The sequence below is a fragment of the Lissotriton helveticus genome, chromosome 4_1, assembly GCF_964261635.1.
Source record: "Lissotriton helveticus chromosome 4_1, aLisHel1.1, whole genome shotgun sequence".
NCBI lineage: Eukaryota > Metazoa > Chordata > Amphibia > Caudata > Salamandridae > Lissotriton > Lissotriton helveticus.
This window is the reverse complement of record NC_136063.1, coordinates 1,573,873,129-1,573,893,256: the sequence shown is the minus strand read 5'-3', so window position 1 is coordinate 1,573,893,256 and position 20,128 is coordinate 1,573,873,129. Positions and strand designations below refer to the sequence as shown.

General features: G+C 43.6%; 1 protein-coding gene across 1 annotated transcript in view; it reads right to left on the bottom strand.

The window, feature by feature from the left end:
* The window catches only part of GLI3 (GLI family zinc finger 3), a 408,823-nt gene that overhangs the window by 111,082 nt on the left and 277,613 nt on the right, over positions 1-20,128 (bottom strand). The window contains exon 6 of the mRNA XM_078688198.1: positions 16,865-16,999. Coding sequence (XP_078544324.1) covers positions 16,865-16,999 — 135 coding nt within the window. The remainder of the gene's footprint in view (positions 1-16,864; positions 17,000-20,128) is intronic.

Genomic DNA, 20,128 nt, shown 5'->3' with positions numbered 1-20,128 from the left:
GAAAGCTCTGGTACATCAAGAGACAGTTCTTGGAAGTACTCTTAAAATGGGTTGTTGTCATCAATCTGCCATTTTTGGGGAAGATGTTCAGATCCAGGTATACCAAATTGGTTTTTGTTGTGACGCTGGTGAATTTGAGGAATTCATCCTGATAGTTGAGCCATGTCAGGAACTGTTGGGCACTCTTATCATCGCCATCCCAGATGATAAGGATGTCGTCGATATACCTCTTCCAGGTTAAGATCTTGGGCCTGAATGGGTTGATGATGTTTAATATCTTTGTAGCCTCCAGGTGGTGAACATAGAGACCAGCTATGCTTGGAGCAAATGTGCTTCCCATGCTGGTCCCGTGCTTTTGGAGGTACAAAGTGCCGTTGTATTCAAAGAAATTTTCCTTGAGAGCCAGGGCACAGCATTCCATCACCACGTTTCGTGGTGTTTGGTACTCCCAGTCATCTGTGAAGAGGACATCTTCAATTATCGCCAGTGTTTCATTGTGAGGCAAGCTTGTATACAGGCTCTCCACATCACAGCTAATTAATAGCTGTGTGTTAGGGTCAAATGACACCTCCTCGAGCAGATTAAGCACATCTTTCGTGTCTCTGAGGTATGTAGATGTGCTTTGTACCATTGGGCGCAGGAATGCGTCTGCAAACCTGGAGACTGGTTCGAGGACCGACCCGATCCCCGATACAATCGGTCTACCCGGTGGATTCACAAGGTCCTTGTGGATCTTGGGTAGGATGTACAGGTAGGGGGTCTTTGGGTTTTTTTGACACAGAAATTCCCCTTCCTTGGTGGTAATCCAGTCGTGGGACAGTGCCTCCTCGACCATTGTCTTAATCTTGATTGAAATTCTCTCAGTTGGATCTGATGAGAGTATTTCGTAGTTTCTTTTGTCCTGTAACAGCCTGGTACACTCCTTGTCATATTGATCTATACTATAGATGAGTATAGATCAATATGACAAGGAGTGTACCAGGCTGTTACAGGACAAAAGAAACTACGAAATACTCTCATCAGATCCAACTGAGAGAATTTCAATCAAGATTAAGACAATGGTCGAGGAGGCACTGTCCCACGACTGGATTACCACCAAGGAAGGGGAATTTCTGTGTCAAAAAAACCCAAAGACCCCCTACCTGTACATCCTACCCAAGATCCACAAGGACCTTGTGAATATAGTATAGATCAATATGACAAGGAGTGTACCAGGCTGTTACAGGACAAAAGAAACTACGAAATACTCTCATCAGATCCAACTGAGAGAATTTCAATCAAGATTAAGACAATGGTCGAGGAGGCACTGTCCCACGACTGGATTACCACCAAGGAAGGGGAATTTCTGTGTCAAAAAAACCCAAAGACCCCCTACCTGTACATCCTACCCAAGATCCACAAGGACCTTGTGAATCCACCGGGTAGACCGATTGTATCGGGGATCGGGTCGGTCCTCGAACCAGTCTCCAGGTTTGCAGACGCATTCCTGCGCCCAATGGTACAAAGCACATCTACATACCTCAGAGACACGAAAGATGTGCTTAATCTGCTCGAAGAGGTGTCATTTGACCCTAACACACAGCTATTAATTAGCTGTGATGTGGAGAGCCTGTATACAAGCTTGCCTCACAATGAAACACTGGCGATAATTGAAGATGTCCTCTTCACAGATGACTGGGAGTACCAAACACCACGAAACGTGGTGATGGAATGCTGTGCCCTGGCTCTCAAGGAAAATTTCTTTGAATACAACGGCACTTTGTACCTCCAAAAGCACGGGACCAGCATGGGAAGCACATTTGCTCCAAGCATAGCTGGTCTCTATGTTCACCACCTGGAGGCTACAAAGATATTAAACATCATCAACCCATTCAGGCCCAAGATCTTAACCTGGAAGAGGTATATCGACGACATCCTTATCATCTGGGATGGCGATAATAAGAGTGCCCAACAGTTCCTGACATGGCTCAACTATCAGGATGAATTCCTCAAATTCACCAGCGTCACAACAAAAACCAATTTGGTATACCTGGATCTGAACATCTTCCCCAAAAATGGCAGATTGATGACAACAACCCATTTTAAGAGTACTTCCAAGAACTGTCTCTTGATGTACCAGAGCTTTCACCCGAGACACTTGAGGGATAATCTCCCCTACGGCCAGTTCCTGCGACTCCGCAGGAACTGTACGGAAGTTGAGAATTTTAAAACCCAATCAGATGAGCTAAAAGAAAAATTGAAAATGAGGAACTATCCACCTAAGATCATTGATCAAGCCTACAAGAGAGCAAGGAACAATTGCAGAGAAAGCCTCTTGGAGGATAAAGTCAAGAAAGTGGAAAAGCAGAGACCCATATGTGTGACCACGTACAACACCAACTCTGATCAGGTGAGCAAAATAATTAACAAGAACTGGAGGATTCTCAATAGTGGGGACTTAGAAATTCCAAAGCCAATGTTCTCGCACAAAAGAGCACAGAGTGTCAGGGACATTTTGGTTCATACCAGACCAAAGGCCAACAGGGTGAACAATACTGGCAACCCTAACTTTGTACAAGGGCATTACCCCTGCGGCGGATGCAAGGTATGCTGTCTGACCAGGAAAAGCAAAAAATTGACTTTCAACAACGGGACAACATGGGAACAAAGAACATTCAGCAACTGCAATAGTTCCAACGTTGTATACCTCATCACATGTCCCTGCAAACTCGAATATATTGGCATGACGAGCAGGGCAGTGAAGTTAAGAATAGGTGAACACAAAAGCACTATCAAGTGCAAAAAGTCGAGTACCAAATTAACAAACCACTTCCTGGAAAGTGGTCATAAACCTGAAGACATACTGTGGACTGTAATTGAACAGATCGACAACGAAAGGCATCTCCTTGAAAAGGAACAGAGATGGGTTTTTCGTGTCCAGTCCAATAAAAATGGGTTGAACGATGAAATTCCATGGGGTCAGTTATAGAACCCCCGTACCCCGCAAGACCCCCATTCCCTGAGGCACCACCCCTAACTGTGGCCAAATAATAACAGAGGCCCCCTTTAAGTTACCAACCCTAATGGCATGTAGAACCCCCCCCCCCCCCCCCCTTTACAACACAGCACCAACAGTGCACGACTACTGTGCCCAACCTTAACGCAGGGGTCAAGTCTCTACCCACAAATACATATATGTCCTTCTAAACCAACCTATAACCCTACATCTTTGTCCAACTCAGGGCATCGACCTGCGTAAAGATTCCTAGCTGAATTCTAATAACCTTTTCTAGCAACTGCTATATCAATCTAGGTCCACCACTATTGACCTGGTTATTATAGTATGGCTTTCGCACCAATTAGCTGTAGCATAATCTCCTCTGTCATTATTTGTGAATAGCGATCTATTTTTTAAGAGTTACTTGGTGCAGGCTATATTTGAGTACCAACAGTATAGTATAATCTTCGCTGTGACAAACTGTGAAAAACGATCTATTTTTCAATTATATCTACAGTGTGCAGGCAACATCTCAGGGCCAATAGACACAGAAGATAGACTTCCGCTTTTTCACCCTCCCGCGTTCCATTACGGGCGGCCATTTTGGGTTAGCGCGCTAGTGTTTGGACACACCCTTCACCAGCGCGCAGGGAAGCTTAAATGATTCACCGCTTCCAACACGCGAGCATTCAGCAGAGCGGCAAGACTGGTAGAAGTAAGATTTAGGGACAATGCGGACAAAGTAAGTTACAGACCTTTACCCCAGGTCTCAAAACAAGTGGGTCTTGAGACATTTTTCCACTACTCGCACAGTTTGCACAAATACGCTAAGGGCGTGGCTCTCTTTCTTGCAGAGCGCCGCGGTGATTTCCTACCGATTGTCAGCTCATGGGGCACAACGCATTTGCCACAACAGTATGTATGGTTACTTTTCCATTGCAGGGGTGCGTCCCGTTTTGTGGGGATTTTAATGATTCAGTGACCTTAACCTTAAGACTAGCACGAGAGAACGGGTTCCTCATTTTTTAATCCTGTGAAATGTCGTTGTATGTATTGAGTCGCGATGGTGTGTGCATGTGGAGATAGATTCAGCCCTAATTACTAAGGGCATGTATACGTCTGGGTATTTACCCGGACAGGCAGGGGATGGCAGATTGAACCATCACTCTGTCCATAAAGTCTTACATTAGGGCTTTAGGCAATGGGCTATTAGAATTTGAAAAGATGGCGCAGACAACTATGAAAGCGCAGTGACAAACCGCAGTTTCAACCATGAACATCTGTGTGTTCTTTGTCCACTGTTCGGCACCATTCACGGACAGCCAGGGGATGGCAGACTGAACCATCACTCTGTCCATAAAGTCTAAAAGCTATTCTTTGTGTAATGGGTGAATGAATTTGATGAGTGAAATTGTGGCGCAAACAACAATGAAAGCGCAAAATTCACAGCTATAAATGTAAATATCTGTGTCTCCCTTTTTTCCCTTTTCTTTACAGAGACCACATTTGGGTCACTATTTTTGATAAATTTTTGCTTCCCGAGGGCCAGCTCATGCCCTGAAGCATAAACTTACAGTGGAATTTTACTGTGAGTTTTTAGGAAGACAGGCTGACAATACTTAGCAACTGAGCTCATTTTTGTAGGGACCAGTAGAAGGTCCTGATGAGTAGGCAGTAGGGGACTGCCTACGAAACATGTAGACCAGGTTGTAGCGATCGGCTCAACCCCAAAACCCCCTTCTTAACGTCCCCAGCTAGAGAAGCCAATAAATTATTTTTTTCTACTAGCCAGAGGATTTTTAATTTTTTGTACTCACATACATTGTTAGGTCCCTACACTTTCACTGACACCCTGCACCATCACATAGTCCTGTCACCACTTCAGTGCTCCCGCGTAGTCGGTCAGGTCGTAGCACGCCCCGCCCCGTAGAGGGACGGGAAGACCCCAATGATGAAGCATGACACTACTGGATTTTTTTAGTGTGTGAGGGGTATTTTAAAAAGGACATAACGCTCTCATCTTTATCACCCTAAGAGAGAGTACTTTCACCATATTTTCATCACTGTAAAACTATCAATAAAATACTTGGCCACACATTGATAGAATCTCTTTGTTTATGTACATCGTTTTGGAGGGTGATTCTATCAACTCCTCTACACTTCCCTTTTTGTTTTGGAATTACTGGCAGCGTGCAGCTGCGGAAGTCAATCAAAGAATTCATCTCTTCACACCACCTTTTGTGGTTCTGCACTCGGCGACACCAGCAGGATAAACAGAGGACCCCCCGTTTTTCTGTGTACTAGTATGGCTGACCTGGGCCTTGCATTCACTGAGGACGAGATCTCTAACCTCATGGCCTCCTTAGGTACATTTGAAGGATTGAACTCCGGATGCCCATCCTTAAAAAATAGTGATTGGGATGAACTAGAGGAACTAAGGAGAACCCAAATAAAAACAGCCATCCATGGGCTGCTCATGTCTGAGTATCTTAAAGTCAATACAGCTCCATCAGGTCTAGTAGTACGGAATGAACCATTCATATTCCTTGAAGACAAAACCTTTAAAATCGATTGGTCCCAAATATCATGGAGATGTACACGGGACTGGATCGTTTTAATCATCAAAACAGCTAGCAGATTAGCGAGTGATCTAAAGGTGGAAATACAGGCAGTGGAAGTACGCCTCAAGAGTTACGAGTCCCCAGCTAACTTAAAGAAATATCTGGATGAACTAAATAAAACATTGAACGACTTTGAGATATCTCTAAAAGACAGCAAATACGAAAAACTCCAAAAAGACACTAGTAGGTGGAGTAAAGAAAAGATCTACCCCTATATAAAGGATAATTATAAACCAGCTAATGACAATGCCTCCAATGACGGTTCGTCTGATGCCGGATCCAACAGCTCTAACTCGAGCAGTAATAGAAGCCCAAGATTCCAGGGTGCACGGAAGAATTTCCGACGACCCAACAACCGGGGCATGAGGGGATGGAACAGCTACCCTCAGCCAATGATGTACCCCCCGCAACAGTTTGGCCCACCGCCATTTCAACATCCGAATGCCCCTTTTCCTCCGTGGGGTTTCCAGCAAGATTACGGATATTATGACAACTCGGGTCCTTTTTTAGGGGCGCGCCGAGGACAAGCCAAAGGAAGGAATCGGAGAGGCAACTCGGTCCATTGGAGCAACGAAGACGAAGTAACTCCAAGAGTATCAACCAGGAGCATGACAGGGGCACAAAAGAATCAGAAATGAGCCTGGTTGTCAATCTGATGGGTAACGAACTATCTGAACCACAGAAAAGAATATTGGAAAAAGGCTTAGGTTATGTCCCCACGAGTAATATGGATAAATTCCACCTGTGCAAGGAAGTACAGGAATTTATGAGGAGACTGAAACTGCAAGTCTTTTTCAAAGACAAAGTGGACACCCAAGAGAAAGGAGATACCGGACTCAAGCCCCGATCAACTTTCACACCGATGAACAACACCCTCCCCATAGAACTCCTGACCTTTGAAAAAGCTGTCATGAAAGACCTGGAAGCCCTCGACCCAACGCAGAAACGCGTTTTCCAAAATGTTTCAAATGAAGAACGAAGGGCGCTCCGGGACCTAAGTAACAACAAACAATTGGTCATAAAACCAGCAGACAAGGGGGGTGCCACAGTATTGATGAGTATAGATCAATATGACAAGGAGTGTACCAGGCTGTTACAGGACAAAAGAAACTACGAAATACTCTCATCAGATCCAACTGAGAGAATTTCAATCAAGATTAAGACAATGGTCGAGGAGGCACTGTCCCACGACTGGATTACCACCAAGGAAGGGGAATTTCTGTGTCAAAAAAACCCAAAGACCCCCTACCTGTACATCCTACCCAAGATCCACAAGGACCTTGTGAATCCACCGGGTAGACCGATTGTATCGGGGATCGGGTCGGTCCTCGAACCAGTCTCCAGGTTTGCAGACGCATTCCTGCGCCCAATGGTACAAAGCACATCTACATACCTCAGAGACACGAAAGATGTGCTTAATCTGCTCGAGGAGGTGTCATTTGACCCTAACACACAGCTATTAATTAGCTGTGATGTGGAGAGCCTGTATACAAGCTTGCCTCACAATGAAACACTGGCGATAATTGAAGATGTCCTCTTCACAGATGACTGGGAGTACCAAACACCACGAAACGTGGTGATGGAATGCTGTGCCCTGGCTCTCAAGGAAAATTTCTTTGAATACAACGGCACTTTGTACCTCCAAAAGCACGGGACCAGCATGGGAAGCACATTTGCTCCAAGCATAGCTGGTCTCTATGTTCACCACCTGGAGGCTACAAAGATATTAAACATCATCAACCCATTCAGGCCCAAGATCTTAACCTGGAAGAGGTATATCGACGACATCCTTATCATCTGGGATGGCGATGATAAGAGTGCCCAACAGTTCCTGACATGGCTCAACTATCAGGATGAATTCCTCAAATTCACCAGCGTCACAACAAAAACCAATTTGGTATACCTGGATCTGAACATCTTCCCCAAAAATGGCAGATTGATGACAACAACCCATTTTAAGAGTACTTCCAAGAACTGTCTCTTGATGTACCAGAGCTTTCACCCGAGACACTTGAGGGATAATCTCCCCTACGGCCAGTTCCTGCGACTCCGCAGGAACTGTACGGAAGTTGAGAATTTTAAAACCCAATCAGATGAGCTAAAAGAAAAATTGAAAATGAGGAACTATCCACCTAAGATCATTGATCAAGCCTACAAGAGAGCAAGGAACAATTGCAGAGAAAGCCTCTTGGAGGATAAAGTCAAGAAAGTGGAAAAGCAGAGACCCATATGTGTGACCACGTACAACACCAACTCTGATCAGGTGAGCAAAATAATTAACAAGAACTGGAGGATTCTCAATAGTGGGGACTTAGAAATTCCAAAGCCAATGTTCTCGCACAAAAGAGCACAGAGTGTCAGCGACATTTTGGTTCATACCAGACCAAAGGCCAACAGGGGGAACAATACTGGCAACCCTAACTTTGTACAAGGGCATTACCCCTGCGGCGGATGCAAGGTATGCTGTCTGACCAGGAAAAGCAAAAAATTGACTTTCAACAACGGGACAACATGGGAACAAAGAACATTCAGCAACTGCAATAGTTCCAACGTTGTATACCTCATCACATGTCCCTGCAAACTCGAATATATTGGCATGACGAGCAGGGCAGTGAAGTTAAGAATAGGTGAACACAAAAGCACTATCAAGTGCAAAAAGTCGAGTACCAAATTAACAAACCACTTCCTGGAAAGTGGTCATAAACCTGAAGACATACTGTGGACTGTAATTGAACAGATCGACAACGAAAGGCATCTCCTTGAAAAGGAACAGAGATGGGTTTTTCGTGTCCAGTCCAATAAAAATGGGTTGAACGATGAAATTCCATGGGGTCAGTTATAGAACCCCCGTACCCCGCAAGACCCCCATTCCCTGAGGCACCACCCCTAACTGTGGCCAAATAATAACAGAGGCCCCCTTTAAGTTACCAACCCTAATGGCATGTAGAAACCCCCCCCCCCCCTTTACAACACAGCACCAACAGTGCACGACTACTGTGCCCAACCTTAACGCAGGGGTCAAGTCTCTACCCACAAATACATATATGTCCTTCTAAACCAACCTATAACCCTACATCTTTGTCCAACTCAGGGCATCGACCTGCGTAAAGATTCCTAGCTGAATTCTAATAACCTTTTCTAGCAACTGCTATATCAATCTAGGTCCACCACTATTGACCTGGTTATTATAGTATGGCTTTCGCACCAATTAGCTGTAGCATAATCTCCTCTGTCATTATTTGTGAATAGCGATCTATTTTTTAAGAGTTACTTGGTGCAGGCTATATTTGAGTACCAACAGTATAGTATAATCTTCGCTGTGACAAACTGTGAAAAACTATCTATTTTTCAATTATATCTACAGTGTGCAGGCAACATCTCAGGGCCAATAGACACAGAAGATAGACTTCCGCTTTTTCACCCTCCCGCGTTCCATTACGGGCGGCCATTTTGGGTTAGCGCGCTAGTGTTTGGACACACCCTTCACCAGCGCGCAGGGAAGCTTAAATGATTCACCGCTTCCAACACGCGAGCATTCAGCAGAGCGGCAAGACTGGTAGAAGTAAGATTTAGGGACAATGCGGACAAAGTAAGTTACAGACCTTTACCCCAGGTCTCAAAACAAGTGGGTCTTGAGACATTTTTCCACTACTCGCACAGTTTGCACAAATACGCTAAGGGCGTGGCTCTCTTTCTTGCAGAGCGCCGCGGTGATTTCCTACCGATTGTCAGCTCATGGGGCACAACGCATTTGCCACAACAGTATGTATGGTTACTTTTCCATTGCAGGGGTGCGTCCCGTTTTGTGGGGATTTTAATGATTCAGTGACCTTAACCTTAAGACTAGCACGAGAGAACGGGTTCCTCATTTTTTAATCCTGTGAAATGTCGTTGTATGTATTGAGTCGCGATGGTGTGTGCATGTGGAGATAGATTCAGCCCTAATTACTAAGGGCATGTATACGTCTGGGTATTTACCCGGACAGGCAGGGGATGGCAGATTGAACCATCACTCTGTCCATAAAGTCTTACATTAGGGCTTTAGGCAATGGGCTATTAGAATTTGAAAAGATGGCGCAGACAACTATGAAAGCGCAGTGACAAACCGCAGTTTCAACCATGAACATCTGTGTGTTCTTTGTCCACTGTTCGGCACCATTCACGGACAGCCAGGGGATGGCAGACTGAACCATCACTCTGTCCATAAAGTCTAAAAGCTATTCTTTGTGTAATGGGTGAATGAATTTGATGAGTGAAATTGTGGCGCAAACAACAATGAAAGCGCAAAATTCACAGCTATAAATGTAAATATCTGTGTCTCCCTTTTTTCCCTTTTCTTTACAGAGACCACATTTGGGTCACTATTTTTGATAAATTTTTGCTTCCCGAGGGCCAGCTCATGCCCTGAAGCATAAACTTACAGTGGAATTTTACTGTGAGTTTTTAGGAAGACAGGCTGACAATACTTAGCAACTGAGCTCATTTTTGTAGGGACCAGTAGAAGGTCCTGATGAGTAGGCAGTAGGGGACTGCCTACGAAACATGTAGACCAGGTTGTAGCGATCGGCTCAACCCCAAAACCCCCTTCTTAACGTCCCCAGCTAGAGAAGCCAATAAATTATTTTTTTCTACTAGCCAGAGGATTTTTAATTTTTTGTACTCACATACATTGTTAGGTCCCTACACTTTCACTGACACCCTGCACCATCACATAGTCCTGTCACCACTTCAGTGCTCCCGCGTAGTCGGTCAGGTCGTAGCACGCCCCGCCCCGTAGAGGGACGGGAAGACCCCAATGATGAAGCATGACACTACTGGATTTTTTTAGTGTGTGAGGGGTATTTTAAAAAGCACATAACGCTCTCATCTTTATCACCCTAAGAGAGAGTACTTTCACCATATTTTCATCACTGTAAAACTATCAATAAAATACTTGGCCACACATTGATAGAATCTCTTTGTTTATGTACAGTCCTTACCCTGACAGGGATTGTGGTTCTTGCTAGGACAAGGTGTATACATCTGCTAACCAGAAACCTAATTTCTAACAGTCTCTCTGACTTTAAAGTAATATTCATAATTCGGAATTTGGGATCATGTTATCATTAAATTTTATGTCTCAGCTTTGCAACCGTTTGCAAAAGAGAGACATGCTATTTCTCACATTTTTCTTACATCACACTAAAAAAATAGACAACTACCAATACCCCAAAAAACATGCAAACTGCCAGAACCCATAAATGTTCTAATGTGACCCTAGTGTTAAAAGAATTAAAGAAACACTCCTGCTTGATAGAGTGACTGATCAATCCCAAGGCAAACGTCGCTAAAACATTAGCTGTGCATAAAAGCATCACTAGTGAATTCTTGGAACACTAAGGAATATGGGGCTGTGTGGAGCATTTGTCACAGTGCCGGGAATCCTTCATTTCTTGCTCACTGGTCTCAGACAAGCCCATCCGACAGTGACGGTGAACTATTGTCTCAAGGAGACTTTGTGGCCGTTTATCTGCAATTAGGTTTTTTGGGCCTCAGTTCAGCTCTTGGTGTAAAGTGAATTTCACCAGTGCAAACAGGTTCCTATTGCAACATTTTCTTTCGTAGATTGATCTGAGAAGCCCTGGAACTCAAAGATTACTGTCACTCTTTGGTGGCTCTGAATATTTGTTGGACCACAGCATGCTATTGTACTGCCTCTGTTACGCGTACTGTACATTGCATGTTCCTTTGCACGTCTGCTCACCTACAAATCATTTGCATGTATACACCACATAAGGATGGCTGCCCTTTAACCTGAATGCTCTGACTCCGCACCTCATTTAAATTCACAAAAAAATACAAATATTACGTTTATTTTTATTTTAAAAAAAAATAAACATATGCATTTCTTAACCTCATGACGATAAGAAAATATTACATTAATGCAGCATCCCTCCAAATACCCATAAATGTAGACAAGGACATGAAAGCTGCTAGTGAAGTAGCATGGTTCAGTATGTTTTATTTCATATTCTTCTATCACAATTCCAAGTTTAAAGAAGTCATTAAAACCTTTGCTTGCGATAAGCACCAAAGACGCTCTGCACTGATTGCAACACTTGACGATTACATGCAAACGTAGGCATTCTGATTGCCACAAAAGAGGGGCAGGGTCTCCCTTATATCTGCCGCTAATTGTTTTGTTTCTGTGTTCTAAAATTATGACAAAGAAGAAAAGGTTTTATTTTCACAATGATGAATGATGGGACATTCAGATTTCCACTTAATGACAATTAATTTACCGAGCGCCCAAGCAAGTTAAAATACTTTTAATTAGTTTTTACAAAGGAAAAGGGTAACTTCATACTCGATTTAGATAAAAGCAGCGATTGTCTGACTAAACACATCCTCATCAAACGAGGAAGGTGAGGCTGAGTGACCTTCCCCCGTATTCGCGCGTGTGTTTAATTCTCTATTTACTGCTTAAAATAACTCATTTGCATAAAGGCGCTGCACATTTTTCCTATCTTAGATGGGGGGAAGAGAGATAATTGAAAAGTTGCTGTGATGATGAATTTCAATTGTATTCGCCCCTATTAAAAACTCAACGACTCACTAAGATGGAGCGTGTTTACCTTGCGTCGAGGGAATGTTTAAGGGACAGGCAGAATCTGGCATGAATTAATGGCTGTTGCTCTTCTGCCTTAGCAGCCATCTTGGCGAGTCAATGAAAATGGCTGGGTCTGAACTGGGGTGGCGAAGTGAGCTAAAGAACGATGATGGATTCAACCCAGATCTGTGACTGGGGGTGACTGTCTGAAAAGTTTCAGAGCTCCGTCCATCATTTCCTTGTGTTTGCAATGAAACTTGCTGCACATGCAGTATGAGAAGACACTGATCACTTTTTTTCAAGACCAACCCCGGTGTTCAAGTGTAACTACACTCGCCCTCTCCCCATTTGTGTACAGTGCAGGGGGAAGGGGAAGGGAGGCGGGGTTAGCATTGGTCTGGGATTTCTTGTCTGAGACTTTTTAATAGTTTAGTCTATCTCATTATCAATAAACTATGTTGGCTTCCAGCTGAACTTCCTTGTGGATGACCCTACTTAGCAGTTTTTCTCTGTTTATAAAAGACAGATGCTAAAAGTAAGGGCCTGGAAGCTGTCTCTGCCCTGCGCTGGGCTAGTAACTGGATTCCAACTCTCTCGGTTGAGTTTCTAGGGAAGACGGATGTCATGGATTGATAAGCAGGTCTTGACAGGGTAGGATGTGCAATATATTTGTGTATTTAACTCAGAACTGCTGGTGGGGACTCTATGTCCAAGAGTCATTAGGTCGAGCCTTCAAGACTGCGCAAGCTGTCTCATTGAGAAAGACATATTCTGGGTTTACCAAGAACCTAGAGGGGCTTGCAGCCTGCCTGCCTGTTGCTTACCATTGGTTGGATTTACTGTCACTCTCAGTTGCTCGCTTTTTAGTTAATGGCTTGCTTTTAGAAAACTACCTTTTTGTATTTTGTTTAAGCACTCTGTGAGAGTGTTTGTGTTTTCCAGCTGTATCCCTTTTGGTGCTCTTCTCCCCCCTCCACGGTGCCTTCTCTTACCTAGGTGCTTCTCTTCTCCCACCCGTAGTGATGCTCTCCCTCGCCCATATGCCCCCACCCACGCTCCATGTTGCTCTCTTTTGCTGATGTTCTCTCCAATGTCCTGTCTCCCCTTCCCTAATGCTTGATGATGCTGGCTCCCTCCTGTGTGCTCTGTGTTGCTTTCTCCCGTGTGCTTCTCTCCACCACAGTGTTGCTCCTCCCTCATGTGCTGCTTTCCCTCCCACAATCCACTACACGATGCTTCCCACCCTGGCTCGCCCCCGGCCAGTCGCATCTTTGAACCACAGCATAGAAAGTGAGCCATGAACCATGTTTATATATCATATTCACTTCGGAGTGACAATAAAGAAAGTACAATAATTAACCTTATGATACTCATGGAAACTGTATTACCACTTTGTTCCCAATCCCCACCGTTTTTAACTTTAGTAGGCTATTTTATTTTGTGATGTCACTAATGAAATTGTGCTTTTATGGCAGTAATTGCCGAAATAAAGTTTATATTGACTTGACTATTGATTAATCTTTGTGTGACACTAATATATCAAGGCAGTATTATTTTCTAAAAGATGACGTGGATCACATAGCATGGTCCTACAAACACAAGACTTATGGTCTAGGGTTTGAAATCTCCATTGCGCATGAGCTGTAACCAAGTAGTCAATGCGTTACCCAATGCTAGTGAAGTGAAAAGTCATCATGCACAGTTCTTCCCATTGGACGCTGGTCTTGTCTTTCAAGAGAAAGCTAATATCCGAGTTCAGGGTGTTTAGGAAGCAGCCAGAACAGACACCAACTAAAAATGTCATCATGGTGGGTATGCTATCTCTGTGATTCTGCGTTTAAGCTCGGGAGTTAACAGTACATTGCGGAAAACGTGCTGGAGTCACGCTCGTTTCTGTGATGTATCCCAGTTCCATGTTATGTGTTTTAACATGGAACTTGGTACAAGGAGATTCCATAGCTTGGCAGGTGGTGACTGCAAGCAGTTTCCACATGGTGCACTTGCAACATACACTGTGCACCATTCCGCCCACTCCTGCTCCACTGCTGGGATGCTGTTCTGTGGCTAATGTCTTCGCTGCATGCATCCTAAGAGCAAATCTCCACTTTGTGTTTTGCACATCTATTCAAGCTTCTTTAGTGTTCCATGTGGAATCCTTTAAGATGTGGATGTGTTCTGCCACAAGTGACTTAGTACTTTGTTTCTGCAAAGGGTGGGATTCCAAACACACTTATGGCGGGCATGGCTGTCCCCTGCACAGAGCACACACTGCAGATTTTTATGTTTCTCTAGTGAACCGTGTGTGTGAACTTCAGAAATGAATCGTATATCCACTTGTGCCTGAACCAATAGTGCAAATGTAATTCATGTGGTCTTTTTGTAATTCATATGAAGCTATGAGATGTTTTAAGCAGATAAAAATATCTGTATTCACTCATATTTCATAGCTGACAAGTTTTCAATTGCCGATGTGACATTTCAGTGCTGTGAGAGGGGCTCAATAAGTGATCGTGGGCAATGGAACTCACAATTTGTGGATACCATGCTCTGTGGACAATGTGTGAATGCAAAAGGCGTAGAAAGCCAATACGTTCCAGAGGTGAGACCTTTTGGCTTTGCCAATGCTGGTTTTTAGTCAGTGTGCATATATTCTGTACGATGTGCATTCTGCATCTGCAGTTCAAACAGAATCTGCTTGCAAATGATATCATCTATAGCCTCCAGACACCATTGTTGAGGCAAAGGTGTCACGGGGAGCTCCAAAATGCATATTTGTCAGTACCATTAGGATATGCTAACAAGGATATGTAAATAACATAACCATGCAAAAGGTGCAGAAAGGTTAGGCCAAATTTACTAAACTCCAGAAATAAACATTAGAAACCAGATCTCCATTTTGTCAGCTGCTGGCAATGATGTATTGAGCTAAGCTTGTTCTACCACATATTGTCAGGGTGCCTCAAAGGCAAAAAGTTATAAAATAAAGAAGAAGAATAAAAGAGAATAATAAGAAAATGATTATGGACCCACCCACTAGATAGTGGAATAATGCACAGCATCTGAATACAGAAGAGGTTCACGCTGCAAAATTACAGATGGAATCCATAGATACTGTTGCCTCTCTGCTTATCCCAAGGACACTGGAGGCCCCTGCGCTTAATTTGTAAATGAATGAGTGCTGGTGCTCAAGCCGTACTCACAAGCCAATGGCGGACCCTATTAAATGTCAGCATCCCAAATACAAAAGCTGAGTATCTTAAATCCACCTCATACCTCTTTCATACCGCCAAGCACGCCTTCCCCCTTTATCCCGGCGTTCAGGTTCCTGTTTTCTCCCTTGGTGGAGATTTTTCTGTGTTTTTCTTCATCCACCATTCCCCCCTGTTTTTTATCCACTCTCGTACTCTCTGTAAATGTCTAATGAGGGAAAATAAGTGGTGACTCCCAAAAATGAGTGCCAGACTGGCAACCATCATCTCAAACTAAGCACTGGTGATGCCCTTCTGGATCACTTCAATAATCAAAGAAAGTACTAGACTATGACAATATGACATCATGAAGGGGCTTTAACGGGTATCTTGAAACCTGAACTTGAATAGTATTTTCAATTCCAAGAATTGGTTGTCAGACCACCTTCAAGCTTGGGATTTCTATAAAAGCTGGACGCTGGTGTAAGTATCTCTTCAATGTCTTGAGTTGCTCCATAAATATTTTTTTTTTAATCAAAGGCCCAGTTACCTACACCTACTTTGTGACAGCTAGCAGGAGAAAAGTTTCCCATATGAGGTTCATGTTTACAAACTGATTCATTCATAATCTTCAATGAGGTCTCTAACATAAAGTTTTTTTCCCCACTGAAAAGGGTGCAGCTAAAACTCTCAAAAAGCTGACACACTTAGGAAAGCCATCCCACTGCAGGTTTTAGTTCCATTGAGCCCTCAGCAACAGAGAGGAACTGAGGGGCATATTATCAAGGACCGGTGTTAGAATTATCGTCGTTTTATCGGCAGGAAACTGCTGATAAAACGTTGATAATGGGCTTGATAATACACAGGGCCGGACTGAGAACCAAAACCGGCCCTGGCAAAGTGCTCGGCCGGCCCCCCTCCCCACTCGGTGGGTTGGATTTGCCGCCGAGCTCTTTGCCAGGGCCGGTTTTCGGACGATTTTGTTACACAGCCGATTTTTCAGCTATGCTGCAAAAACAGCCCTGTAACAAAAACGGCCCCCAGAGGCCCAAAACCGGCCCCCACTCGTGCGGCGCATCGGGAGATTGACTGGTGCCTGCTACGGCCAGTCCGGGCCTGATAATACGCCCTTGTTAATTCCCATATAAGCCCATGTTCTGATGTTAACATGGGCTTTAATGGGAATTAACAAGGGCGTATTATCAAGCCCATTATCACCGTTTTATCAGCAGTTTCCTGCCGATAAAACGGCGATAATTCTAACACCGGTCCTTCATAATATGCCCCTGAATGTCTGCCCAGTTCCATGGAGACACATAAATGATGAACAGCCAAGATGGAAGGCTGCTTTTTTAAATCTATAATTTAAGGATTCTGGATTCCTCGCCTCTTTTTATATGTAAAAACATGAACAAATTTCGAATTTAAGAAAATTAGAAGCTAACAGTCCTAAAAGTACGCTTTAGTAAAATAAAACAATGTCACTTACTTTCCATGGCATGCAGATATTCCATATGAAGGGCGCTTGCTCCCGCTGTAGCTGCTGATGGGAACATGTCAGCATAAGGACTGCGCAGCGCCATTTGGTGGTAATATTCAGCTGGATTAACGCCAGCATGTGGAACTAGAAATAAAACATCAAAAGCATTTTTACCAGCGTGAGCTGTAAGAAAGATGTCGAACCAGAGCATTCCCCGACCATAGTCACTTCAAAGATGGAGTTCTACAAAAACATGCAGCTGAAATACAGTTGGTAGAACAAGAAAGACAAATATTTACATATAACGTCATTTATATCAAGAATTCGCCCCCATTGCTTGAGCACAGTAAAAATATCCATGTTAATTGTGTTCAAACTCTTTAACTTTGGTTCCCTAAAACCCGTCACCCTTCCTCCTGCCTCCCTAGGTCGAAAGATATAGCCCTGTCCATAAATATAGGTTCAGAAAAACAAATTCATAAACAATAAATATGAAAATGTGCCTGCGTGCTAGAGGTTTTTAAACAAAGTATGAAAATTAAAACCAGTTGACTAGGCGCAGCGTTCTCGTTAGATGCTTTTACAAGGTGACTAGCTACTCACATAAATAACGGGTCAAAGGTGGAAGTGGATGGTATGTAGGTTTTGAATGTATTCACCTCAGCAGAAATGAACGTTTGCCTTCCGGGGTCAAATACTCAAATTAGTTCTTGGAAAGTTCATTGCAAAGCTGTAAAAGTAGCCATTGGTTGATGGGCAAAACAAGTATTTCTAAATTTAAGTCTTTCTTAAGGCAGAATACAGATTACGCTTCCTGAAGTAAACTGATGCTGCCAGTCCTCAGGTGTCCATACTTCTAGCTACTCATTACAAGTGAATGTCAATGGACAAGGAAGGCTGTAGGGTTGGGAATGAGTTTGGTACAGACAGCCTGGTTAGGAAATAATTCAAAAACCAGGCTGGGAACTTGTGCAGAAATTTCTGAGAATTTGACCCAGTATCTTGATGCAATAAAATATGGTGAGATACATGTATGTCCCAGCATTATTTGAACATCGAGAAAACAATACAACAAAATGGAGCAATTTATATTATCAAAGAATATAAATGTGGCCTAATGGATAGAACGATCGACCTCGAAGCTGGGGAATCGAGTTAGAAGTCTAGGAAGGGAAGCTCAACATCTTGTGAATAATCACTGGTATTGCGGTAACAATACCTGAGCATGATTGAGTTAACCATTTTGCTAAGTTGTATGACCTTAATGAACAGATAGGTACTGTAGATCTTTATAAAGATAACCTGTCCTTTTGTGCCCCAGTCTTGGTGAACATTCTGAGGAGTGCAAATTAATGCATCGGCCCATAAGTCGTGGTCGCAGCAACGATTGTGCTAATTTTTAAAAAGGGAAATAGAAGTGACCCACAATATTATCGGGCAATCTCTTTAATAGATGCCACAGCAAATACTCTAGGTGGAGTTCCACTTGACCAACTAGAGAACTGGGCTCACGAAAAAGCCATTATAACATTGGTACAATATGGCTTTCAGCATGGATTAGGTACAGCAGATCAGTGCCTGAATTTACAATTAATAATGAGCAAGTATGTGGCCGTCAAAGGGGGGTTGCCTTGTCCTGGAGTTTATGGATTTAAGAGCAGCATTTGATAAATGTCATGTGGGGAAAGCTGTGGACTATGCTGCTAAGTCAGGGTGCCAATCCTAAATGTGTCCACCTCCTTGCCCAGTTGCACACAGATGTAAAAGGCAAGCTTAGGTACGGGTCAGATGGGGAGTGTACCTCCTATTTAAAGATCAGAAATGGTGTCAGACAAGGTTGTGTGCTGGCACCCTTCCTCTTTAGCTTTTATATTAATGGTCTTGAGGCCTGTTTGATCGAAGTTGCAGCTGACCCACCCAGGATGGGGACACGTCATCTACCTGTTCTTATGTATGCAAATGATTTATTTATTTTTATTTATTTATTTTCAAAGTTTTATATAGCGCGAACAAGATCTTCACAGATATCAGAGCGCTTTACATAGAGGGGTACATGAGGGAACATATTCAAACAATAAATCACTAGATCATACAGTACAAATAGGTGGCTACAAAGCCCATCACGAGAGTAATAAGACAGCTCATACAAATCAGTGAATGGGTCAAACATGTAGTACAGATCGGTGCAGGGTGTTAACAGAGTTCGAGATAGTAGATCAAGTGTATTTAGCCATGAGGATAGCTTTTACTTCCTTTTTAAATAGTGTAGTGGAGGGGATAAGCCTGGTTTCGGGAGGGAGTGAGTTCCAAATCCTAGGCGCCAATCCTGAGAAGGAGCGCTTGTATGTTTTTTCCTTCCTGAATCTTCGAGGTTTCAGCAGAAGATTCTTTGTGCCTCTAGTGTTTCTAATACCCCCAGAGATTGTCAGTTTCTGAGCGAGGTAGCCGGGTGAGTTTAGGTGTACCGCCTTGTGTGTCATGCAGGCGATTTTCAGATGTATTCTGGCTTCAAAAGGCAGCCAGTTCAGGGATTTCAAGTCGGGGGTAATATGGGAGTGCTTTTTTGACCCAGTGATGAGTCTCGCTGCAGCATTCAGAGAAGCTCTTAGTGGTGCGGTAGTAGTTAGGGGGAGTCCGCAGAGGGCGGTGCTGCCGTATTCAATACGTTGGATGACTAGCGCTTGTACTGCTGTTTGGAAGTCTTTGGCTGGGAGGTAGGGTTTAAGTTTCCTCAGAGTATTGATCTGGAAGTTCGCTCCCTTTGTTGCCTTGCTGATATGTTGCTGCATGTTGAGGTTGGTGTCAAGTGTTATGCCTAAGGATTTTGCTGAATCCACTATGGTCGGTTGGACATTGAGAGCTGTTAGGTGCTTAAGCCATGTTTGTGTGGTAGATATTTTCGTGGGAGGTGAGATCAGAAGGAACTCAGTCTTCATAGCGTTGAGTTTGAGGTGGTTATCAGCCAACCAAGATTGGGTGCTTCTGATCGTTGAGTTCAGACGCAAGATGTCTTTGGGGGATTGTAGCTTGAGATATAGCTGAGTGTCATCGGCGTACATGTGAAAGTTTACGTTGGATGCATGTAGCAGGGAGGTGAGAGGTTCCATGACTAGGTTGAACCAAGTTGGGGATAGAGAGGATCCTTGGGGGACGCCTAGCGTTACAGGTATTGGCGAGGACATCAGGTTATTGCTCTTGAATTTCTGCGACCTGTTGTGAAGAAAGGAAGTGAACCACTTGAGGACAGTTCCAGATAAACCCATTCTTGTGTTT